Here is a 25,435-nt window from a genome sequence, read left to right on the forward strand (position 1 = left end):
GACCCTGAAAACAACCCTGCGAACGGCAGGAGGTCTGAGGAGAATCCTCCACGGGCCTCCCTCTCCTAAGCTCCCCAAATTGGCGCTCGGGACCTGACAAGGGACTCGCCCCTCCTGAGGGACTGGACGGCAGCCACGGGCTCTGCCTGCCAGGGACACAGGGAAGGGCCCGGACAGGCCCGAGGGCCAGTCTCCACCCACGATCTTGTCCTGCCATGACCCCCACTTCCAGGCAGGGAGACTGAGGCTCCCAGAGAGGGGGCGGCCTACCCAGCGTCCCACGGCTGGCATGTGGTATGAGTGCTCCTCCTGAAGCCAGCGCGCCGGGCTCTAGCACCCGTGTTTCGTGGATGCAGGACCCAGAGCAGGAATTTCTGTGGAGGGGTTCGCTGAAGACCAGTGTGTGGCACCCCACTTGGAGACAGAGAGTCGGGGCGGGCCGGCAGGAGACACTGCTATTAACAAGCCTCCCCGTCTCCTGGGCTCACGTTGGGCAGAACCAGTGGTGACCAGCTGGCCGGGACAACAGGACCCCTGCACCCCAACTGGGCCTGGGACCCCACACCCCAGCCCACCTGTCTCTGCACCCCAGAGCCCACTGGACTGTCAAGAAAAGCCTGGCGTGGAGAGCCGCCCGCTCCTGCATGCCCAAGCCTCCGGGGAGGCCCCTCTCTGCTGTCCCACGGCAGCCGACGCGGCCACACGGACAACGCGTCCCAAACACAAACACTCGGGGAGCGCCTCGGACCCACTTCCGCCCCCCAGGGCTAGAGCCGGAGAAAAGACTGCAAAACATGAGCAACCATTCAGGCCCCAGGATGCGTTACTTACAGCAGCGGGGACCGTGGAAAGGTCCCGGGGGGCCAGCTAGAAACAAGGTTGAGGACTCGTGGCAGACGCTCGGATCTGCCGGGGCCACAGAGGGAAGGGAGCCGTGAACACGCGTGACGAATCGGGCGAGGCATCCGCGAGGGGCCACCGAGTGGCAGGAAGGAGGCCAGCAGCCCCGGGGGGCGGGGCAAGCCCTGCCAGCCTGGAGGTCACCTCGGATAGGCACAGTCCTGTTTGTCGTGTGTTTGTGACCAAACCGTGAGAGCTGACCACGGCAGGGACGCGTGTGCAGCCAGTGCCCAGCGCAGGGTGGGGCCGCGGGAGAGGCCTCCTGAAGGGACATGCGGGGACACGCGGGGGGCTGAACGCCAGGGCTGGAGAGGGGGTCTGCCCACCACCCACGGCTGCACGGGCAGGAGGAGGGGTGGGGGAGGGGCGCCTCGACTGCAGCGTTCAGCTGGCCCGTTTGACGACAGCCCTTCCCCGGGCCCACTGACAGAGGGGACAGCCACTCAGGGTGGCTTCCGAGTCACTTCCTACCTCGGTAACACAGATTGTTCTTACAACCGCCCCCGTAGCTGGGCGGGCACTCGGAGCAGGGCTGGCCGGTTCTGTACGGGGCTTCTCCGATCCAGTTCCCCCTGCGGGAACACCAAAAACACCATCAGGAGGGGCTGCCGTCTGAGCCCCGGGGCCCCTCCTTGCCCCTTTCCTGGGCTGTCCAGGAGGGAGAGGCCGCTGCATAGAGCCTAGAGAATTCTAGAAGAATCCCGGCGGGAACTCGGACACCTCCTTCCTCCCCAGCACCGTGGTCCCGTTGCGCTGCCCGTGTCCTGCCTTACACGACTCTGAACACTGTCCACCACCCCCCACCCCAGCCCAACACCTTCGTCCTGGAGAGCTGCCGAGATCTGCCCTGTTGAGCCGTTTGTCAAAGCAGTAAAAGCACGTTCTGGGAAGGAGCTCGTGTCGACTAAGCTCCTACCGACCAGGTCCCTCCATCCTTCTGACACCTTGGGGGGGGCACTGAAGTTCCACCCTTTCTCAGAGGAGGCCACGGGGGCTTGAAAGGTTAAGTGACTTGCCCAAGGCCACACAGCAAGCAAGTGGAGGGGCTCAGAGCCTTTGAGCACTCTGCCCTCGGGGTTGGGACCAAGGTCCATCCAGATGTCACTGACACTGTCCACTTCTGTCTGAAGTCCCTGGCCACGAAAATGGAGGCTGGTCAGGCCTGGTTCTCCAGGTAACAGGTGTGGAGCGGTGTCCCTAGCCCCTCTCCCAGAGCCTGGGCCTCTGACAGCACAAGCTGGAGCCATGCGTGATGGGGGACCAGTCTTTGTGATTCCTTCTAGAAACTTCCTTCAGGGTTGACCTGGTGGGCCACTCAGGAAGGTGATCCAGAGCCCTGCTGAGAAGCCACGCCTGGCCCTGGCCTCCCCCCAGCCTCCCTCCACTGAGCAATCCAGAGCAACTCCCCCAAGTGGAACCCCTGCCCTGCCTGCCGTGTGACCCCACCACTGCCCTCAGGGCTGACCCTCTATCTCCTTCTCTGTAACAGGGGCCACAGCAGGAGGTTGTGCAGTGACAGAGTGATGGCATGGAGACCCTCAGCCCAGGGCCCTGCTCACGGTGAAGGCCGCGTGTTCCGTGAGAGCTTGCTAAATCAACAGGTCCGTCGGGCAGCATTTCTGACAGCTTCCCAGGGAGGTCCGGGGGCCCCGCTGGTGCTGGGAGGTCAGGCACCTGACTCAGCGTCCTGCACGGCCAGGGGCTCCGACTCTTGGCTACACAGCTGTCAGAATGGCCCACTGGACAGAAAACACTATGCATTAATCTCCAATGCACGGCGCTGAGCAGGAGATACAGGGGAAGAAAGGGCATACGGGTCTGGTCCATTCTCGTGAGGGTCCGAAGTGGACACCGACCAGTGCAGAGGGATGTCGATGGTGGTAGTTACAGGGGTACACACGTGTCACAGGGACCCAGTGTGTGTCTCCCCACCGCCCACTAATGGCCACGTTGAAGCCCTAACCCCCAGATGGCTGTGTGTAGAGACAGGGTGTGCCAGGAGGTGAGTGAGGCGACGAGGTCACAGGATGAGGCTCCCGCCCACCAGGATCAGTGTCCCTAAGGGAGGGGACCCTGGGGAGCCCCTACTCTCTCCCTTGCTCCCTCTCTATACACACGCAGAAGAACGGCCACGTCACGACACAGGGAGGAAGGGAACCACCAGCACCCAGAGGCACACCCTGCCTCCACCTGGGACTCATGGCCTCTGGCCCTTGGTCATGGCCACGCATGCTGGCTGGCCCATGTAGACACGTGTGGGGTGTATCGGGCTGCACACTTGAGACATGGGTACCATCCCTACGTTTTCTGTTTTTCAAGAAGACAGCTGGGTGCTAAGAAAGACAGATTCTGTTTCTGATCGGATCTTCAGGTGTATTTCTTTCTTTTTTTATACAAAGAGTCGAATCGAAATATCCATCATGCCCCACTGGCCACTCTGCTGGGGACCCCGCCCCAGGGGGCCAGTTACTGCTCTTCCACGGGGCGGGTGTTCCCCTTCCCACCAGCAGTGACCTAATCCACCTGCCCTCACGCGGGCCTGTGGGCTGCTGAGACACGGCCAGCATGGGCGTGCTAGATGCACGACAGACGATCTCTTTCCTCCTGACCTCAGCGATTCCCCCACATCCCACCTCCTCATGGCTGCTCCTGACCCAAAACAAATGAGTGAGGTCATCTTCGTTTCATTCAGTCCCTGAGCAAATATGCTGTGAGGGCATCCTGTGTGCAGGGCCAGTGCGAGGGCAGGAGCCAGCCCTGTGGCTGGAGAGCAAACCACAGGCTGTACACGGGGAGGGCCATGCTGTGAAAAGTAGTATATTATTTGATGAGCAAAGGAGGTAAGTCAATAGAGGGACAAATGGCCCACTGATGACATCAGGTTGCTCTGAGGAGAAAGGGGGCTAAGACACAGGCTCAGTATGGTCTTTTCTAGAAGGGAAATCATAAAAATGCAAAAACTAGGTTTAGCGTGAATACATTTCCCAGAGTGGTATCTGCTGCTGTATTTTCATCCCACTGGCTATGACACACCCCACGGTTGGCCAGCCAACAGCTACTCCAGCTTCTGATTTGCTCTGGGAGCCCCAGAAGATGACTTGCAAAGCCAACTGGGCAATTTCATTCATGGAACCATTAGGGAAGTCTCAGCCTCCCCTGCCATCGCCCATCTGTGCACTTACAGTCTAGTTCTAGCCAATGACAGAAGGAGAAAGTGGGCCAGGGCTGAGAAAGGCCAAGAGAAAGCCCTTTACTACCATTCTTGTCCCTTTAGTTTGGGAAGATGTGATGCCCGGTGCTCTGCAGCCATCTTGGAACCATGAGGACAGGCTAGTACAGCAGGGAAACAGAAAGAGCTTGAGTCCTCATGGACACTGCTGAGCTTTTAAGCTTAACTGGATGCACCAATCGCTAGATGTCTTGTTATGTGAACTACGAAGAGACCTCACCATTTAATCCAACTTCCCTTGGGTCCTCCATGGCTGGACAATGCATCCCAACCCAGACAACCATGTTACTTGTTCTTACTTTGGAGAGTAATTGCAGACGAGGTAGACCGCATTCTCCCAAACATCTCCCCAAACGTTCATCCTCTGGCAGGTGTTCACAGCACAGCCAATTTTGTTGGTGGCGGCCCAGACTATCTGAAAAGATGACAGCCACATGTCAGAACCCCGCCAAGGCAGAACAGGGCAACCTAGTCTGGCCTGGATCTCCAGGGCGCTGGCCCTAAAAGGGTGTATGTTGTGAAGGGGTGATGGACCAGAGTTTTTCCCTAATCCCTGAAGATCCTTATGTTTGTTAAACACACGCATGTGCGCGCGCACACACGCACACACACACCCCAAACAGAAACCAATCACCCACAAGGAAAATGTGCCAGCGACAGAGGACTGCCACACAAGTTTCTAGAGCTTACTCCCAGTTTCTACACTTGTGTCACAAACCCACGCTCGGCCCAACAGCCGGACTTTGAGGAACAGCAAATTAAAGGGAAACATGATGGTAATGAGAGAGTGGAGTCTTCCCACCGAGGAGCAGGCCCGAAGGGCCAGCTGAGTGACGGGGCCTGGGGGTGCTGGGCTGAGGTCGCGGCGAGGGCCTCGGGGCTTACCTGTGTGTAGTGGGTGCACATGGGCCCAGAGCACCTCTCCGGACACCAGGGGTTGCACTCGTGGGGGTAGGGGTAGGTGTAGTCCTTCACCTCGTCATACCACGACTGCACGTGGAAGCCAGGAGAGCGGTACCTGCGGGGCAGACCAGCTGGTTACGTCCCGGCCTCCACCCACCCAACAGACCGAGACCGCGGCTCGCAGCACAGCCGTCCGTAGGGCAGGCTAGAGGACAGGGCTGCTGTGCATGAGTGGCCCCAAATCCGGCCCAGGACCTGCTGTAAGTGCCTAGAACCCAAACTTACAAGGAGCCCCCCCTGGGCATTCCCGGAGTGCCTGGGTTCCAGGAGTGTCTCTGGGAGGCCCACACTCCACCTGTGTATGCAGGAAACGTTTGCCTGGCCCCCAACAAGTCACTGCTTATATTACAATTACGTATTTATGCCCACAAGCCCCTTATTTCCCAGGTGTGATTCTTTAAAACAACTTGATGGATGACATGAGTCCCTTTCAAGTCAATGCAGAGAAAAACAGCAAGTAAGTAACCATCCAGCTAATGCACGGATGGGACGCCAGGGAACATCTAAAAAGGGGCAAAACCAGCCCGCGATGGGGGACAGGGCACACGGGGGAGCCTAGAGGCGAACGTTTCCATACCGTCGTGGCTGGCTTCATTCCTCACCTGCCGGGCGGCAGGGGGAAGACGCAAGGACTCAGATACAAGGTCGAAAATAAATAATAGAAATAGAACTAAACGGAAAGTACAGAAACCTGCAGAGAAGCAGAGCTCTGCCATCACATGGGCAAGCCCTTTCCAGAACTTTCTATTTCAAGTCTAACCCCTGAGCCCTCCCCTTCCCCCACGCTGGTCATCACCATGGGTGGCCACGGCCCCACCCGTCCGGGCTGGCATCGTTGCTTTCTTCCCGGGAAAGAAAACAAACTGGACACAGATCTCCGGTCAGCGGCCCCAGCACGTGTAAACAAAGCGGTTTCGATAAAGAGAGAAGACACAAGGGCTCTGGCCGTGTCTGAGAGCCCTGCGGGGAGGCGGGCAGTTAGAGGTCTTGTAACAATTACTGTCACAGCCCAGAGCGCCTGGCGGTGGTCAGTGACGTAGTCGGGGCTGGCTTGGGGAAGGTCGCTGGCGGCTGCACAGCCACAGAGCCACAGGGCTTCGTGGGGACACCCATGCCCATCCGTGTCCCCGGAGCGCCATGGCCAGGCTGCTATGGGGGCCCAGAGAATCAGGGGGTCTCTTGGGGAAAGCAGGTCGGCACTGTGGATCCCGCAGGGGCAAGATCTTGGTGTGCTCTGCACCATCCGCCCCAGCACTAAGCCTGACACAGCCACAGCAGGACCAGCTCCAAGAACGGAGAGGCTAACTTTCCGCCGGTCGGCTTGACGGCCCGAAGGCAGCCTTGACGGCCCGAAGGATCCGCAGGACGGCCACGGAATAAACGACGGGTCTGATCGTGGATGAGAAGGAGGGAAAGAATTCAAGGCTGTCCTGGCCACCGTTACCACGATGAAAAAATATGCGGCCCAGAGCCAGAGGCTACACAGGAGTCCAGGAATATTCCAGCTGCCAAGCCAGGCCGGCGGAATGCTGCGTTTTCTCCCTGTAGGCGTTTTCTTTTCATGCCACCGGAAGGCTGATTTTATAAAAAGCAGAATTCAGCAGGAGACCAAAAATAATAATAATAATAACAGGTGTGGGTTCCCTTCCACCGGGGCCCATCTGGGTCCCCTCACGACACTGGCTAGGTTCTGTTCCAGAAAGACACTGACCTAAAGCAAGTGGACGGCTCACAGCCGCACGGAACTCAGGTGCTTACGGGGCTGGGGATTGTCTGGGCTGTGAGTCGGGCGACCTGTACTTCAAGTCCTGGGCGACTTTTCAGCGAGGTAGCAAAGCACAAGTGGGCGTGAGCCCCCGGCCAGCCCTGGGTCCGGCCCCGGAGGACCCGCGTCCGCACCACGTTGTCTGGTCAGTCGGCAAGTTTGCACAGAGCAAAGGCCCATTCCCCACGTCCCCTGAGGAAACCAGCCCTCGGCCGGGTGGGTGCTCAGGTGGGCACCTCTTAGAGGCCACGTTCAAGGGCCTCCTCCGGGCCAGAGGGCCTCGATGGTGAGGGGGAGCCTCCCCGAGGCTGGACGAGGAGGGCGAGGGGAGGGCAGCTGCTCACGAGGCAGAACCTGGCTGGGCCTGGAGGAGGAGCAGAACCCAGACGCGGGGGGCAGAGAAGATACCCTGACCCAGCACAGCAAGGCCAACATTCCAGTGTCCCCCCGACCCTGCTGCAACGGGCTCAGGAATCCTTTCAAGGAGGTACACTGGGGCCCCCAAGCTGGAAAGCCCAAGCCCGGGGGTCAGTGTCTGGAGCCAACGAGCAGGCTCGCGTCCGTTTTACAACTACTCAGAAGTGCCCTTGGGCCCTGAGCATGTTCACCCACACGTAAATGGCTCAGGGGTTCCTGCAGACTTAACCGTGGCCATGGACGGCGAGCACCCAGGCCGGCACACGGCAGGTGCCCGCAGAGGCAGCTGGTTCACACGTAAGGGGGGGGGGGACCGCGACGGCTCTTACCTGCCCCAGTGGACAGCCAGGTTCTGCCCGATGGACACCAGCAGACCAGTGGGCCCGTGCTCCCAGATGCACTCGTGAGCCCACGCCGCCGCCGACCGCTCCAGCTCCTCGTCCCAAGTCTGCAGGGAGAGCAGACCCGGCCCCCCAGAGTCAAGGATGAGCACAAGGACCAAACCTGCAGCCACGCACCCCCCGCGTGGGCCCTGCGTGGCGCCCGGAGGCTCCGTTCCTGGACTCTGGGGGCCATGCAGGGGTTGGATGGCTTCCTGACCCGGCCAGCGGGAAGGGGCAGGGCCGCAGGGATCTCGGGGGAGCCTGGCCCACGGCCGTCCTCGAAGCTACTGCGCGGGGCTCCCGCTTGCCTGGGAGACGGGCGAGCCCACCCTGTGGCCTCTGCCTCCTCGTGGGTGAAACGGGAAGACGCCTGAGTCCCGCTGATGGCGGTGGCCTCGGCACAGCCCCGCGAATGTGCTTCACACCACAGAACTGTAGGCTTCAAAGTCATCAAAAGAGTGAATTTTATGATTTATGCATTTTACTGTTCTAAAAAAAAGGTGGGGGGAGCAAAAAATGCCTTGGCCTCGGCCCATCGGGCTCTCCTGCGGCCCAGCCCACCCTGCATCAGGGCGGGGGGAGGGGTGGGGGCAAGGGCAGGGTCTGGGCCAGAGGATCTGAAACCGGCTGCGCCGCCCGGCCTGCCTCCCAGCTGGCCCGGGGACGCACATAGCTCCCCGGGAAGGAACACGGTGAACAAAGCAGCGGGGTCACCGCTCTTCTGCGGCGGGACAGATGCCAAGCGGCCCTCCGGCCAGCTGCTGTCCCGCCTCCTCCCGGTCATCAGGCAGATGCCCCGGCTCGCAGGCAGGCCAGCAACTGCTGTTCCCTCTCGGGAGAGCCCCAGCCCCGCACACGCAGTAGGTGCTCGCGGAGAGACAGGCAGGCAGGGTCCTGGGACGTGCCCGGGAATGGGAGACTGGTGGCGCTGGCTGTGGCTCCCAGGACGGCATGGCTTGAAGTCGAGCGCCTCCGCACGTCCACCTGGCCACCTCTTCCCAGCCTCAACGCCAGACACTCAGAACGTCCAGGGCCGACGCCTGGCCTAGGGCACACGCCTCTGTGGATTGGGTCACACCCTGGGCACAACCCCTGCTTCGGTTGCACAGGACCTCCCGGGTCCGTTCTGACGTCAGACTCCACTCTTGCTGACAGTGCCCCCCACCCCCGCCACCTTCGTGCCCACCAGGCTCTGTGTCCCTTCTGCCTGGGATCCTTCTCCCAAGCCCGGGACAGCCTGCAGCGCAGAGGGGACAGGCCTGCCTTCTGCTGGGGGCTTCTCCTGCTGCTCCCTTTACGTACCCGATCCAAGCCCCCACTCCCATCCGGAGACCCCACAGTATCCCGTGACGTTGGATTTCCGCCTTCCCGCCTTTCAGACTTGTGGCTCACCCGCTTCCAAACCAACTACCTAGACCAACTTGGTGACTCCATCTCTAAGCAAGGACGGAACAGACAGCGTCCGCTGCGAGGGGCGGGCGGCGGGGGCGGGAGGAGCACCGAGATCCCTCTGGCCGTGGCTAGCCAAGGCCCTTCCCAAAGTCCAGGGAGGCAGGGCAGACCCCGTGCAGGCGCTGACCCCACCCCAAGGCCCACTGGCTTCTCAGAAATTCAGTGTTTATTCTGATCAACGTGAACCTTGTGTGCCTTTGGTCTGGGTCCATAACGTTTTCTACAGCTCAGTGGGAGGGGCGGTAGGGAGGGTCCTGGCAGATGGCTGGGGGTTAAGGGCTTCTGAAATTCTGGCTGGAGACAGAGGACACAGCCCAACAAGGACAGAGCTCTCTCCCCTCCCTGCATTCAAGGCCTCCTTTCGGGCCTGCCCTTCACCTCCCAACCTCCTCTGCTCCAGCCGAGCCCGGCTCGTAGGAAGACCGCAGACAGGCACAGGTGGGCCTTCTCTACCCCCAGAGGGAGACCGAGGGAAGGAGGGAAAGACCTGGGCAGTTGGGGGGCACTGGCGAGAGTGTTTGTGTGAGGGGAGCCTATCCGCGGGGCCAGGCTCTGCCGGTTGCTGGCTGTGTGACCGTGGACAAGTGGCTTCACGTCTCTGAGCCTGTTTCCCCATCTAGGCTAACGATGCTGCCGGAACAGGATTTGGAGGCAAGCTGAACGAGAGGCATCAAGCTCCCGGGCACGGTGCAGGGCAGCTCTCAGCAAACTGTATTTTGATACTAAGGAAATTAACGTCCTTGAGCACCTACTATGTGCCAGGGGCAGGGTTAGGCCCTGTCCCTGAACACCTGCCATTTGCCAGAGAACATTCTTAGCACCACTTTCTTATTTAATTCTTGGACTAAGCCCCTGAGGTATGTTATATTTTCCCATTGTTGCAGATAAAAACAAAAACAAAAAACCACACACACACACACACAAAACTTCTTGAGGCTAAGAGAGGTTAAGCAACTTGCCTAAGGTCACACAGCAGAAGTTAGAACTTTAACAACCCAGCTTGATCTGGCTTCCAAGGAGTTCTCAGCTTGCTCTGCATGCCATCACCAAGTGCCGGTCCCACTTGGTTAAGATAACAAGTTACTAAAATAGTCATAGCAACAATATAGTTAACATTTATTTAGTACTTATGCATTATCTCATCAGCTCCTCCAAACAATGCTATGAGAAAGGTACTTTTATTGTCCCCACTGTGCAGGTGAGGAGACATTAACACAGAGCCAACTAATCTGCCTGAAGTCACACAGCGGCCAAGTGAGTGGCAGCTCCCCTAAACCCAGGAAGGCTGGCTTCAGAGCCTGTCCACCTATAAAAACTCAAAATAGGGTGTCTAAACTCTTTGGAATTTTAAAATCCACCTTTCAGGGCTAAAGCTATTTCAAAGGATCCAACTGAAGCCCCAGCAGGCGGGGCTGAGCAGGGAGCTGGATTTTCAAGACACTTTCTCAAATGAGTGCCCCTTGTTTGGGTGGAGATGCGAGCAGATGGGCAGGCCCGGGGCAGAGGGGCTGGGCCTCAGGCTACCTCCCCAGCCTCGGGGCCCCTGCTCAGAGGAGGCCCCAACAACACTCACGAACACTCAGCCTCCCTGACATGCAGGCCATTGAGACGTAAGGACCCAGATCCCAGCTTCAATCCCGAAATAACACAAAATAAACAAACAGGAAAACGTGGCAGGCTCGTTCCAGGCTGCCCACGGGAGCCCTGCTCCCTGCACCGAACCTTCCATACAGGCCCCTGGACAAGCACAGAGCAGAGAGGGGATCAGCCTGTTCCCGACAGGAGGCGGGGAGCAGCCGGGATCCTGGGGCGTTTGGGACTCGGTTAAGCTCCAGGGCAAGGAGAATCCCCTGCTCCAAGGCGGGCACCATAGAGGGCCTTGGGGTGGCAGGGAGCCAGGAGGAAGGCCCAGCTGTCCGGGGAGGCGGACAGTGTCCTTCTCCCCCACCCACCCCCCGGGGACCGAGCCAGACCACCAGGTCCACGGAAGGACGGGGGAAGAGTCCACACCCAAAGTCACAAAGAATTCGACTCTAATTCTCTACACCTTTAACCCTAAAAAGGGCTGCACCAGCTGTTGATGCATCAGTATTGTGAACGGGTGCCCAGTCTTCCTCCTAAGATCAGCACAACCCTTCAGAGGAAGCGCCTGGGCGACGTTCCTCGGGGAAAGAAGAAATGGTTTTGTGACGAGTTCCCAAAGGACAGCCCTGCTCCAAGGGTGTCTGCCCAGAAGGGCAAGCCTTTCATCTGTGGTATAGATGGTGACAGGCCACCTCATGAGGGCAGAGACGGCGACAGTGAGGGGCTCCCAGGCACAGGGGAGGGTCCCTGATCGCGAGCACCCTGCCACGGAGCACAGGGCAGCATGAAAGGGGACAGTGGGGTCCAGAGGAGGGAAAGGAGCTGGGTCCCGTCTATGATGGGATAAGGCACGAGGTGGGGACAGGACTCCTGGGGGAGGGAGGGCCTGGCGGCCTCTTCCGGGAACACCCACCGGCCCCTCGGAATAGATGAGCTCGAGATGGAAGGTCCTGAGCTCCAGGCAGGGCACGTGGGCTCCATCCTGGGCACAGAGGGCCCTGGGGCTCCCGAGCAGGAGACACGTTTCCCGAAGGTCGGGAAGGGAACAGGAGGCAGGGCTCAGGGTAGGCCATCGGGGGGCAACGTGGGAGGTGATGAGCCCCGGGGCAGATCAAGGTGTTGGGGGGCAGGCTGGCCAGAAGGAAGTGGGCAGCGGCAGTAGGGGTGTCAAGGCTCAAACTAGGCACGGGACGATGGCTGTGAGCCTGGGTCCTGCAGTCCGTTCTGCCACGACCGGTTCTGACCTCAGGCCTCAGCTTCCTGGTCTATAAAATGGGAGAAAAGCAGCAGGTGCATCGCAGGGCCGGGAGGGTAGGAAGCGCTGCTGGCAGAGACACAGGGGTGCGTGGAGGCAGGGCCAGAGGCGTGGACTTGGAGGGCCGGCTGCCCTTTGGCTCCTTACGCACGGCATTTCCCCAGGCGGCTCACGGGACACCCTCCACGGCCCCCCCTCTCTGCCAGCCCCTCGCTGACAGACACCCCAACTCTCAGGGACTCGGCCTTGCTGCCGCTCAGACGGAGGAGGGCGGCCAAACGGGCCAGATGAAGACCAAGGTGCTCAGTGACGACGGTGACCTTGGCCCCTGGGGGGGGGCTCTGGGGCAGGGCATTTTACCACATGACGTCATCAAACCGTCCCAGAACCATGAGAAGGAGATTCGCAAAGTGGGGGCCGTGGACACATCCAGGTGAATGGACTCGCCAAAGCCCAGCGCACAGACCTCCCACTGCCAGGGGAGCGCCAAGGGCGGGGCCCTGGGCTGGGCTCCGCGGCCCGGGGAACTCACGAGTGCCGTTTTGGTGTCAGGAACAGAGGCAGGGGACCCTCTCTTGCCAGGAGGCCCTGAGCCCACCACACCCTGCCCCTGGAGACAAAAGCAGATGGACCCCAGGCCGCCCCGCCCCGGGAGCACCTGCACTTACCATGTACTCCATGTTGGAGGCCGGGGGGTACACCTGGCCCCTGAGCTTGTTGTGAAGCATGAGGATCTCCTCCCTGTCCGAGCTGGGGATGGCCCTCCGGACCCGGGAGTGCGGCTTGTCCTGCTGGTATTTGCTGAGCAGCTTCTCCAACTGAGTGATGTTGGGCAGGAAAACGCCTTGGGCTCCGCAAACCAGGAGCACCAGCCCCAAGGGGACGACTCTGTTCAGGACACAGCTCATGGTGCCACGCAGGCCACGAGGACGGGGGTGACAAGCAGGCTGGGCTCCCAAGGCAGCGCCGGGGCGTGGAAGCTCTGAAGGGAAGCAGAGGGTAGTGGGGGAAGAGGTCGGTCAGTATTAAACCAGCTCCAGCCTGGGCTTGACCCGTGAACAGCCACCCCCCCCACCACTCTGCAGACACACAAACTGAGGCTCACAGAAGCTCGGTGACCGAGGTCCCTTGCGCCCTAGATGAACCCAGAGGGTCCAAGAAGCCAGCGCAGGCTGATGGAGTGTGCTTGCCCTCCATGGCAGAGTCCATAAGAAACGGGACCTTCACTGGGCTACTAGGCCCTGAGCCTCGCCTCGGGGAGCTCCCACCCAGGGTGGGGTGAGAGCCAAGGAAAACCACAGCCCCTCCCCCCCACCCCAGCCCCCCACTGCAGGGCGGTGCCGGGCACAGGTAGCGTGAGGAGCTGGGGGAAGGGGCTGCGGAACCCCACCGGGGGGCTGACCCGTCTGGGACACCGAGGGGTCCCGTCCTCCCATCAAGGCTTCTCCGCCTTCCCCCACAGGAGCCGTGACCAGTTCTCACGGGCTGAGCTGGCTGGGTTTGCAAGACACCAGCCAGCAGAAGCATCGTCAGGGGCAGGACGCGGAGGGGCAGGGAGGGACCCGTGCGAGGCTGAGCGTGCAGCCAAGCAGCCATGGGAATGGGGCAGTTCCCACTCTGACCCTGGAAACTCTCCAGGGTCCTGACCCAGCCATGCTTTGGACAAAAATAGCCACCACCCAGCGGGGACGCCCGGCATTCTCCCGACTAGGCGAGACGCAGCCCCCCTCGAGGGGAGTTCCCTCTGGGGCAGCGCCTCGGGGCTGGGACGGCACAGAAGGATGTGTGCGTGCTTGCCTGCCCCCCGGGGACTCCAACCAGTAACGCAGACCCCTGGGGTCCCGACCTCGCTCCAGGAGGAGTCGCACCGCCATATATGAGCATTTCCCAGCCGCAGAAGGCCAGGCTGGCACAGATGCCGAGACACTGACGCTGGATTGCCCTCCGTGACGCAGGGAGAGCAGAGACCACCGTCGGGGAGCAGCTGCCGGGCGTCACCACCGCACAGGGTCCGTGGCAGCTAGAGGGCTAGCACACCCCCGAAGGCGTGAAGCGGAATCGCTCCCGAGGACTCGACTGTGAGTCCACCAGACTCAAGCCTGGGTGGGGTTTCAATCTCCGGTGGGCACCATTCAAACAGCTCTCCTTGGGGGCAGGTAAATAGACAGTGGGCAGTCAGGTGGAGTATTACACAGCAGAGAAAAAGGAACAACTTCGAGCCGTGTGAGCGTCTGCATGACCAAGTCCCAAATCCAAGGTTGGGTCAGAAGAGTAAACTGGAGAGAATGATGCCAGGTATTATTTACACCAACTTTAAAACCCACAGACTATAGTTTGTGTAACTTATGGGTGTACATGAATGTAGACATACATGCATCTAGGTGTATTATATGTGCATATTTTATACATATACACACATACACGTGTCTGTCTGTGTGAACATATGTGTACTTGGGGCATGTATGTGTTTATGTAGTAAAACCACACCTGAACCAGGCCAGGTTCACGGTGCGGGCTGATTCCAGGGTGAGGGAAGGGGAACTGAGAAGGAGCATGTGAGGACCCTCCTCTTGATCTTCCACGTATTATTTGTATTTTTAAAATCTCAAGCAAAGAGGGCAAACTGTCCACCTCTGTTCACTTTAGGGGCACAGGCTATGTAGGGAGAACTGCAAAGCACTACCCCAAGGAGGGGGACTGCAGGGGTCGGGCCTGGGCGGGGAGCCCATGCTATCCTTTGGACAGCTCTGGTTTTTAAAAATATCAATGACAAAAGGAAACAAAATCCCAAAGCATGAGGAGACAAGGAAGCAACTGCTGGTCCCAAGGGTACCCTTCCAGCGGGCGAGACCTTACTCCAAAAGACAAGACAAACGGCCTTCATCATGCACTTGACAGTAGGCTGCTTGTCTGCAAGGCCCCACAGAGAATTCATAAAGCCTCGGGGGCAGACATGCGCTGGGTCTCCCAGCTCACGGCATCGGGAAGCACACCCCGTGCACCCCAGGTTCTGAGACTGGTCTGGCCTGGCCAGAGCTCAGGGGGCCTGGGGGTCCTTGCAGGGGAGGAGCCAGGCCCAAATCATCCCACTCCTGCTAAGTCTAGGCTTAGCGACACCACGAAGGCTTCAGCAGAACCGTGAGGACGAGGGGCCGGCAGCTCTCCTCCCGGGACCCTGCACGGTGCTGCTCGGGACTGAGCTGTGACCCCCCCAGATTCACAGGCTGGGATCCGGACTCCCAGCACCTCCGAGTGTGACTATATTTCATTAAATTAAAAGGAGGTCATTAGGTGGACCCTGGTCCCGTCCGACGGCTGGGGCGCAGACGCCCCCAGAGAAGGGCCGTGTGAGGACACAGGGAGAAGGCAGTGTCCACAGGCCGAGGACAGAGGCCTCAGGGGACAGCCACCCTGCCCACAGAGGGGGCTCAGGCCTCCAGAAGTATGAGAAAATACTGGATAAACAGGACTATGGACCCAATTCCCCACTGGCCACTGTGGGGAAGGGGCATGGGGGGCACGGGAAATCAGGAGGCCTAGGCCCACTTCGCTGGGGCGTCGCCAGCAGCCGGGGCCTGGGCAGTCCCTCCAGCTTCTGCACCCCAAGAGTTCAACCAGAACTTAGGACCTAAACCCTTGAGCCCCTTTCTCACCCACGATCAGACAATTAAAACCCTTTCTTCAAATGAGGCACGTGCGAAGTCCGGGGCTGCGTAGCGCTTCCCAGGGACAAGTACAGACCCCGAGCGGCTGGGGAGGCTGACACTGAGGGAGACCTACTGTGCGCCGCTCCCTGGATTTCTCCTCTCACCCACCGGTGATTCGGAGGCTCGGGCTGTCCTGCTTCCGTTTTACAGAGGAGACTGAGGCCTCTGCCGTGTCCAGAAGGCCCGAATTCGTACAGCTGGCGAGCAGAAACCGAGCGCTGGGACACAGCCCGTGCTGTCCCAGGGCCCTTTCCTGATGCTGCCCTGCCTCCCTGAGGGTGGGCTTCCTGAAGGAGAGCCCAGCCACAGCCTGTGGGGAAGGGGACCCGGTGACAGCGCACCAACCTCTGGGACAGACGGTGGTTCCTGGCGGTGAGAAGACACCCGTGCGTCACCCCCAGGGGACTGAAACCTTACATCATGGCGACCTTTCACCGAGACAGGCCTCCATCCCCGGGCCTGGCACACATGCAGCCTCTCTGGGTCGCCGTGCCTGTGACTCTCACATGCTGAGCTGACCTCTGACCCCTGACACCAACATGCCAAGGTCTTGTGACAACGTACCCAATGTCAGGCCACCAGGGAGGTGGGGAGGGGAGTGGGGCTTTCAGGCCCCAGGGCCCACGGCGAGACTCCAGGCTGGCTAACAAAAGCCACAGAACATCAGATTCCTACAGCACTGCCCAGAGCTCGCAAATGCACCTGGAGTCTGCCAGGGAGGTGGCGATTTCCAACCCCATTTTACAGAAAAGAAAACTGAGTCCAGGACACACTGCCTGGTGCGGCTGAGGCCCTGCAGCCAGTTAGAGGAGGCGCCAGGATGTGAACTGAGTTTCTGTAGCCCCCGCGCCCCCTGCCAGGGCTCTGTGGGATCAGCAGACCCCCGTCTCCTCAGGGTTACCTCCCGGGCAAGGCCGCCCCCAAACCCGCCTCTCCAGAGCAAGGGAGAGAAAGGGGGCGTGCCCGGGGCTCTGCTCGTCAGGCCGCAGGGCCCTGCCTGTGTTTGGAAGATTCTGCCAGGAAGATGGATCTCGGCGCTGCGTCTGTCGGCCGGCAGCTCCAAGCTGTGCCAGAGCTCTTCCCTCCTGCACATGCTGTTCCCACAGCTCATCCCGCGGCCCCGTCCTGCCCCCTCCCTGCCCCCTCCCTGCCCCGGGCCAGCCCGACGGATTCCGGCTCTTCCAGCTACGATCCAGCTCCAGGGTCACGGCTGAATCACACCGCACCCGCCCAGCCCCCACCAGCCCCAGACCCGTCGGCTCGTTGGCCACCGAACGGCCCACATCTGACACTGACACGTCGGTGTCCAGTAAATATTTAAGAAATGAATGTGTGGTCGCGTCTTCCCGAGGAGGTCGGGAGAGCTGAGCAAGGATGCCGCGCGGTGCGGGCCTGCCCAGAACAACCCAGAACGTTGGCTGAGTCAACGCGTGATGCAGCCCCTTGCTGGTTGCGTGGCGTGTCCCTGCTCGGGGCCCCTGGGGCCACGTCTGTGAGGTAGCCGGGCATCACAGGGCTCGTCTGACCTCGGCGATTCAGCAGTGAACAAGACAGGCAGGTCTGCGGACGAGCTCCGGCGCCAGGAAGCTTCCGGAAAGCAGTGTCCTTTCACCTGAGGCCCGGTTGGAGCACGAGTGTGGGTGCTTCGTAAGGGGTCGCTATTCTGAGGAGGATGGCGATGCTGTGTGTGCCCCAGAGGCGTTGTGTGAAAAAGTTTCTAGAAGGCCGGGGTTAATGATGCCGAGTCTCTCTTCATGACCTTATCTCAGAGCCCCACCTCTGCTTTGACGCAAAAACCTAACTGTTAAACAGCATATTAAACACCTCATGCGTGCGGGGGTTAAAAACTGTGCCCTAAATTCGAAACGCACTTTCCTCAGGACCTGCCTTGAGCCATAACCACTTTCTCCCAGATTTCTCCAGACCAGGTCTGGAGTCCGGCCGGCTCAGTGAGTAGAGCGTGCGACTCTTGATCTCGGGGTTGTGAGTGTGGGCCCCAAGTCGGGCACGTCAAAACTTTAAAAAATTACAACAATGAGGGGCGCCTGGGTGGCTCAGTGGGTTAAAGCCTCTGCCTTCGGCTCAGGTCATGATCCCGGGGTCCTGGGATTGAGCCCCACATCGGGCTCTCTGCTCAGCGAAGAGCCTGCTTCCTCCTCTCTCTCTCTCTGCCTGCCTCTCTGCCTACTTGTGATCTCTGTCAAATAAATAAATAAAATCGTTAAAAAATTACAATAAAAATGAACCAGGTCTGGGGCATTCGTGTGGACTCTCTGGCCAGGAACTGCCCGTACGTGCATTCATGGTCACTCCCATCGGTGACAATGACCCAGTTCACGTGCCATGACTGCCGACGTGCTCCTGCGGGGGCTGAGTCTCGGCTGAGCTGGGAAGCAGCAGGAGCCCTAGCGCTCGCTGTCATTGTCACACCTGCTCCTTCCGTCCGCGGGCTTCCTCAGCGCTGGAACCCGTGTATGCTGGCAAATGTCCGAACACTGACAGTCCCAAAAGTAAAAATCACCCTGGTATGTGGCGTCTGCCCGTTCCCCCGGCACAAATATTCCCACGGTGGCCTATTTCAAGCAACCCGTGGGAGATCCCTGACTGCAGGATTTCTGGAAAGACGTGAGATGGCCATTGCCGTGCAGTCTTTCCGCCGCAGGGGATGGACACCGTCGCCTCATTGGACGGAGATAAGAGTGAAGCGCCGTAAAAGGTCAGGACGGGGTGAGGTCAGAGTTTCGTGACCCCCGTTGTGAAGAGGACTTAGTTAACTGTAAGTGCCCGTGATTTGGTGTTTGCGGATGGTCGCGGGTAATGGGCTCCCAAACTGAGTATTTAACAAAAAGCACCGAGCCGGTTCCGGCCCGCGGCGGGCGGGCCCTGGCCGTGTCCGGCTTCACGCCTGGCGAGGGTTAGCTGCTCCACAACCATGTTTCACGGGCACCACAGCACCACAGCCCGCCGCTCCAGGGCGTGTGGGCAGACCCGCGGGCCCCGAAGTGGGTCCTCCGTCCCCACGGTCCACAGGCTGACGGGGTCATGGCCATTACGGGCCCTGTCCTAGCCGTGAGGGAACGGAGGTTCCAGACAGAGAAGCAACCTGCCCACGTTCACACAGAATGTCTGCGAGGGCAGATGCCTCGTCACACTCTGGTCACCGGCCCGAAGGGGCAGCTCCCCAAACTCAGGGCGGCGCTGCCCCTCTCGCCCGTGCCATCCGGGCTCATTCAGGAACGTGCCCATCCCGGGTGACAGCAGCTAAGCCGCAAGGCCAGGGGTGCCCCACGCTCGGCTCTCCCCAGGAGCACAGAGGAGAACTCAAAATGCTGGTGAGGCCAAGGGCAGATCACAGTCATACCCACAAACCACCCCAAATTCCCGGAATGAAGCTGTGGCCGGGAGTGGGGAGCACGTCTCCCCAGCGTGTCTGGGGCAGATCCCGGGACTGGCCAGAACCTGCAGGGGTGAACATGTGGGAGAGCACCAGACCCCGCGGGGTCTCCCTCCTCCACGGGAGCCCGTGTTCCGTAAACCCTGCCCCACGGAATTAGGGCTGCACACAGCCGGGGCAGGCCCTTCTCTCTCCCTGAAGCCTCCCCACCCCCAGCCCTGGGTTGTCCACAACCGAAGACAGATGGCCAGCAAGAGCCTACAGGAAACCCATCTGATTGCTTTTTTAAAGACTATTTATTTATTTCGGACAGAGAGAGAGCAGGAGTGTGAGCGTGAGTCGGGGGAGGGGCAGAGGGGGAAGCAGGCCCCCCGCTGAGCAGGGAGCCCGACGCAGGGCGGGGGGGCGGGGCTCGATCCCAGGACCTGGGGGTGTCGACCTGAGCCGAAGGCAGACATTTAACTGACTGAGCCATCCAGGCGCCCCGGGATTTCTTAAATAGTACACGGAGAATATACAAAATCCTGGGCAAAAGGAGAGGAGAGCTCACTTTGCAAAAGAAAAAAAAAAAAAGAATGAAAAACCAGGTGTGTTCAATATAAACCTAGATAGTCAATAAGAAAAGTCATTTTTAAAGTGACGGGACAATAAATTAATATATTCTCAGAACACCCGGGACGCCACTCGGGGGACCCCTTGCCTGCCTTCTGGCCCAGGTGTAGATGTTCAGCAAAGCTTCAGTTAAACGTGAGGAGACCATGAGGTCCCAGCGACAAGCAGTCCAGAACGGCCCCGGAGCCGCGAGGGAAAGCATGGGCGTCCGGTCAGATCTGCTCGAATCACGGCTCCGCCAGGTAGCCCCAGGCTGTCCAGAAGGCCCCTCAGCCTCTGATTTCCCAGGTCCTCAAGGCGACAGTGAGGCCCTGAATGGCTCGCAGAGATGAGGAGGGAAGGTAAGAAGATGGGGAGAGAATCAGTGGCGCGGGGGCAGTCTGCTCACTCTTCCTTCCTCCTGGGTGAATTCAGCAGCTCAGATCCTCTCTGCTCGGGGCTACGGGGCTGGGCTGACCCCCAATGGGCTCCTGCCTGAAATGCCTGATTCATGGTATCGGGAGGTATCTGTAAGGGTGAGTCACGGCCCCTGGCTCTGAACCAGGCTTGAAGATGCACAGTTCAAGAATCCTACAGCACCGGGCTATGGAATTTCCACACCGCTGTGCGGACGGAAATCCCAGGGCAAGTCCTCACGGGGCCACGGGAGTCCTCCGCAAGTACAAGCCAGACAGTCTGCCCTCAGGAGAGGGAGGAGACATCACAGTTACCAGACAAAGGCAGAAGGCATGAGAAAACTGCCCGGAGAATGGGATGGTCACTCTCGGCCGAGGAAGGGACAGGGACCGCTCAGGGTGAGGTGGACGGCAAGGTCTCGCTCAAGTCTCCAGTCTGGGAGCCCCAGACTGCACGAACCACAAGGTCAAAGGCTCGGGGATGGTCCCCGTCTTGGCTTGACGGGGCCAGGCACAAAGCTGCAGAGAAAGGAGGAGGGCAGGGCCTGGTGGCCAGGAGCCTGGAAGAACAGGGAGTCCTGCTTTTACTCCAAATGCAAAGAGGAACATCAGCGGGGGGAGGGGTACAGCCCATGGTGACAGGGTCTCACTTATGCTTTAAAAGCCCGTCAGCAGGGAATGACCCAGGCAGAGCTCCCAGACCGAACGGAAGAAGCCAGACTCCATTCTGTTCAGGTCAAGTTCAAAACCAGGCAAAAGCAACCTATGCCTTTACAAGTCGGGAAACGGTTCCTGCTGGGGGCGGGGCCGTGGGAGGGGCCCCGGGGGCGGCTGGGGCTCTCACTTGGGGAAAAGCCACCCGCCAGGGCACCAGTGAGTGTTCCCTCCTCTTTGGTATGTGAAACGTTAATAAATTGTTTTTTTTTTCTAAGTCTGAAATTGTTCTCTCTTCTAAGAATCGATCCGGGGAAGCAGGAGAGACGCAAGAACACCAGCCTGCAGGAAAGGACCCTCGGGGCTGCAACCCCCCCAGGCTCAGGGCCGAGGCAAGTCCTGGGGCTCAGCCTGCAGCCCCGATGAAGCCCCACGGCCGGCGGGGGCCTCCGACTTGGACCAGACACCGACTCTCCCAGACAGGGCCCAGTTCATCCCATGTCTGAGAGGGCACTTTGTGCAGCCATGCCAAGGCTGAAAATACCTTCACGGCCAGCGGAGCCCAAGCCTTGAAGGTTCGCGGGAATAAACAGGGTTTCCAGCCACCGGGCGCTCCCCCCAGAGAGAACAGACCGGCTGTGTTGATGCTGGTTTGGGGCAGGAGAGAGAGAGGGGCCGGAAGACAGACACACGGCTGTGTTTGCAGCCCTGCTGAGGGAACTGCTCATTGTTGGAGCGGGGGGGCGTCTGGGGTTCCCAAATAGATTTACCTGGGAAGCTCCTGGGCGCACGAGGGGCAGTGAATGTGCTTAGAAGGAAGGTGCTAGACGTGCTCAGGCCCCAGAGCGATGAGTGCCAACAAGGCATTCTTCTGGAAGAAAAGCCAGGACGCTACCAACAGCCTGTCAGGGGGCCTCTCCACCCTGCAACGGAGGTGGCCGTCCTAGCCCCGCGGCTCTTACTCCCGTTTGGCCGTGTGACTTCTCTTGGGTTGCACCAGGCCCTGTATCCATAACCTTCCACACAACTTCACACCCGCCCCCACTAGCCAGCGGTCCCCACCCCATCCCAGTGCCGGGGCCCCAGGGCAGGCCTTCATCAGCCGCACAGTCCCGTTCAGGCCTGCGCCGGAACATGCCAGAAGCCTTGTTAAAACACAGATTGCCGGCCTCCCCCCGACAAAGCTTCTGATGCAGGAAGGACGGACAGGGCCCGAGAATCTGCATTCCTCACAAGTTCCCGGACATTGCTCTGCGCCGCCCCCCCGGAGAGGGAACCCCACTTTGACAACCGTGGCCTCAGAATGTAACAGTCTCGACCTCATGTCCCACCCGAATCGAGCACCTCCCAAACTCCCACCCTCGGCACACCTACTGCCCCTGCTCCCGGCCTGTTAGCTCCACTAGTCCGTACCGTGAACTTGTATCGGTGACCCACGTTGAGGATGCAGAGAAACGGCCTTGGAAAAAGTAATTTTCCGTCATCATCATTTGCAAAGGACATGATCAGTTCTGCCTCGAATGGAAGGCAGGAGTAAAACTTCACACGTTGAAAACAGAACAAAGTGAGCGTGTGCCAGCTGGCCACGGATGCTGGCCACGGATGCTGGCCACGGATGCCAGCTAGCCACGGGCTTCTATGCCAAGGGTGCTGCTCTGTCTTTGCTGTAGAGAGGGACCATGGTGTGGGGCAGGCGCTGGGCCCAGGCAGCACCACCCACATTCGCCTTTGGGGCCGCATCCGTGCCCAGGCTTGGTCACCTCGGGGACCAGTGGGGATGGCTTCCCACACTATGGAGAACACTGCTCATTTCACAGTAATCCGTTCTCAAGTGTAAGCCCCACAGCCCGCGGCAGGAAATCCAGACCCGGGGGCACTGTGGTGGCTCCACTGGTTAAGCGTCTGACTCTTGATTTCGGCTCGGGTCATGATCTCAGGGTCGTGAGATGGAGCCCTGCGACGGGCTCTGCACCAGGCATGGAGAGTGCCTGGGATTCGGCCACTCCCTCTGCCTCTACACTGAGCCCCCTGAAGCCCCTCCTCCTCACATACCCACTCACTCTCCCTAAAAAAAAAAAAAAAAAGAAAAAAGAAAATCCAAACTTGCCCCACCCGCGGGGCAGACCCTCACCACTCAGGGTCTGATTCCCAGACTCCAGCCATGTGGAACCCGTTGTCTTTTTCCTGGGGGGCGTGGGGGGTGGGGAGGGCAGGCCCCTCCCCGTCTCCCGGCCTTTGCACACACACGGTCCCTCCGCTTGGGGCACTCTCTAGCACCTTTCCTTGCCTCTGCTCTGGAGGGATTTCTCAGCCTCTCACCCAGTGGGTCCCGGCAGGCGCCATCCAGCTCCCAAGCCGGGAGAGATCAGAGTGGGTTTTTTCCAATCCGAAAGAACTTTAGGGCAGGCTCCATCCCAGGACCATTTGACTACGAATGAAATGGAAACTCTATTCTTTTTCCTGCTGGAATACTGCCCTTCTGCCCTCACAATGGGACACAGTTCAGAAATCTGGGTTGAAAATGTGGGATTTCACAATTTATAATATTTTTTAAACGATGGTCCAGAAGTTGCATGATCCGCATTATGAATTTATTTTTTCCCCGGAACCTGTGGTTTTGGTCTACGCTGACACAGCACTTGAGACAATCAGAGAAGATAAATGTGCCTGGGGCTGAACCACAAGAAACCGTCTGTCCTCACAGCCTTGACAAGGTGGGGAGGGGGGGCAGCTGTCCATGAACAGCCACAGCCACACAGTCTGGGGCGTAATGCCTCAGACGGGGTTCTCCGCCAGTTGCTGCCGTGACCTGGGGGGACTGTCAACACCTCCCCCAGAACACCCAGATTTCCCTGCAGTCACCGAGGGCCTTGATCTATTCCACAATGAGATGAGCTGAGTCTATGTTTCTTCAAGAACAAAGCCAAGAAGGGAGAACACGATTTCCTCCACGAGTTAACCCTCAAGTGACTGTGGGACTTGGCAGTTCCACGTCTAGGTGTGGACCCCAAACAGCGGCAAACAGCGGCTCCAACAAAGACGAGTCCACGCATGTCCACAGCAATGTGGTTCACAACAGCCAAAAGGTGGAAACAACCCAGACGTCCGTCGCTAGAAGGATGGATCAATGAAATGTGGTCTGGTCCCGCACGGGAATATTACTCGGCCACGCAAAGGAACACAGCACCGATACCACTACAGTGAGGATGGGCTCTGAGAGCATCACACTGAGCGCAAGACACAGTCACCGCAGCCGCGCATCACGTCATTCCATGTATATGAGATTTCCGGAATAAGTGAATCTATGGCAAGCGGACTGGTGGTCGCCAGGGGCTGGGGAGGGGAGAACGGGTAATAATGGCTATGGGGTGTCCTTTGGAGGTGATGGAACTGGACAAGGGTGGGGGGGCACACTGCTGTGAATGTGCTCACTGCCACAGCAGCCTACACTTTAAAATGGTTAAAATGGTAAATTTTGTGTTTATGTGTATTTTACCATGTGAAAATACTTTTTTTTAAGGAAAGAAAGAAGAAAAAAGGTTATGGCGGGTCCTACCATCAACCACCACCCAGATCTGCACTACCCTCTTGTTCCAGAACACAGCGTGCCTCACCGAGGGCTTGGAGAGAGGCTCGGGGTCCCCATCCCAAGAAGGGCTGAGCAGCTACTCGGCTCCGTTAGCTGAAGATAAAATGAAATGATGCCAGTGTCGTATTTTCCCTTCGTGACAAGCCATCAGCCCCTTTGAGTGATGCTGGGTTTTCACATCTGGGACTGATCAAAAACCAGTGAATTTACAAAAAAAAAAAAAAAAAAGCCTCCTAAGCCTCCTAGGTCTGGAGCAAGCAGACACAGAGGCACCTCCCATACGTAGTAAATTACACTGGTGACAGTGCAGAGAAATGTTCCAGTTCCCACAAGGCCAAAGGGGTCAGTCAGCATCTGAGAGTTCCGCCTCTAAAAGGCCAGTTTTCAAATGCAACCTACAAAAGGCCAGACACCCAACCAGGAATCTTGGAGGGAGGGATGAAGTGTGGGACTTGCGGAGGCCTCGCGCTCGTCTGCCAAGGGTCTGGGTCCTCCTCTGCCAAGCCAGCTCTCCTCCCCACTTCAGAGGGAGGGGCTCTGGGAGCCGGTGCTGCTGTGGGTCCCGGAGCGAGGCTGTCCGCACGTTGACACGGGTACCTGTCCACCAAGTAGAGTCCCAGCCCTGGGACCTCTCGAGGCCCACCCCTAAGTCGGGCGGCGATCCAGATCCCATGTAGCAGGAGATGCCCTGACCTCACGTCTGGCTCTGCAAGCAGCTGACCAGCGGGCGAACAGCTTCTTCCCGAGTCTGGGGTAGCACCCGTCTTGGAGGGCCGCTCTGTGCCCTGGCTGTCGTGTTGCTTATGTGCCTTCATCACTCCGAGACTCCATCCCCTCCTTGTAAAAAGGAAGAGGGTCCAGGTCCACCCCCTAAAGGAGTCCGTGAGAGCATCTGTGTAGATCCTGGGCACACCTGGCCCATTCTGAGCCTCAGGTAACTTCAGCTCCTGGTGTGACTATAAATGTTATTATTCCCACTCCTACGTCATAAGAAACTCCGGAAAAAATAAAAATCACCTGCTTTCTCCTCCCCAGGTGCATAGGATTGGGAACATGGGGGCTTGGGCTTAACTCTGCTGATGGATTTTCCTGGAAGCCCTCTCAGACAGCACCGCATTTGGTGTGACGTTCAGGGC

General features: G+C 59.1%; 1 protein-coding gene across 1 annotated transcript in view; it reads right to left on the bottom strand.

Moving 5' to 3' along the window:
• Positions 1-25,435, bottom strand: part of CRISPLD2 (cysteine rich secretory protein LCCL domain containing 2) — a 62,414-nt gene that overhangs the window by 35,080 nt on the left and 1,899 nt on the right. The window contains exons 2-6 of the mRNA XM_082712000.1: positions 12,617-12,930; positions 7,604-7,722; positions 5,015-5,147; positions 4,429-4,544; positions 1,372-1,472 (exon numbers count right to left, since the gene is read on the bottom strand). Of these exons, the coding sequence (XP_082568126.1) occupies positions 1,372-1,472; positions 4,429-4,544; positions 5,015-5,147; positions 7,604-7,722; positions 12,617-12,856 (709 nt within the window). The 5' untranslated portion in view covers positions 12,857-12,930. The remainder of the gene's footprint in view (positions 1-1,371; positions 1,473-4,428; positions 4,545-5,014; positions 5,148-7,603; positions 7,723-12,616; positions 12,931-25,435) is intronic.

This window comes from Mustela nivalis (genome assembly GCF_964662115.1).
Source record: "Mustela nivalis genome assembly, chromosome: 18".
NCBI classification, from domain to species: Eukaryota; Metazoa; Chordata; class Mammalia; order Carnivora; family Mustelidae; genus Mustela; species Mustela nivalis.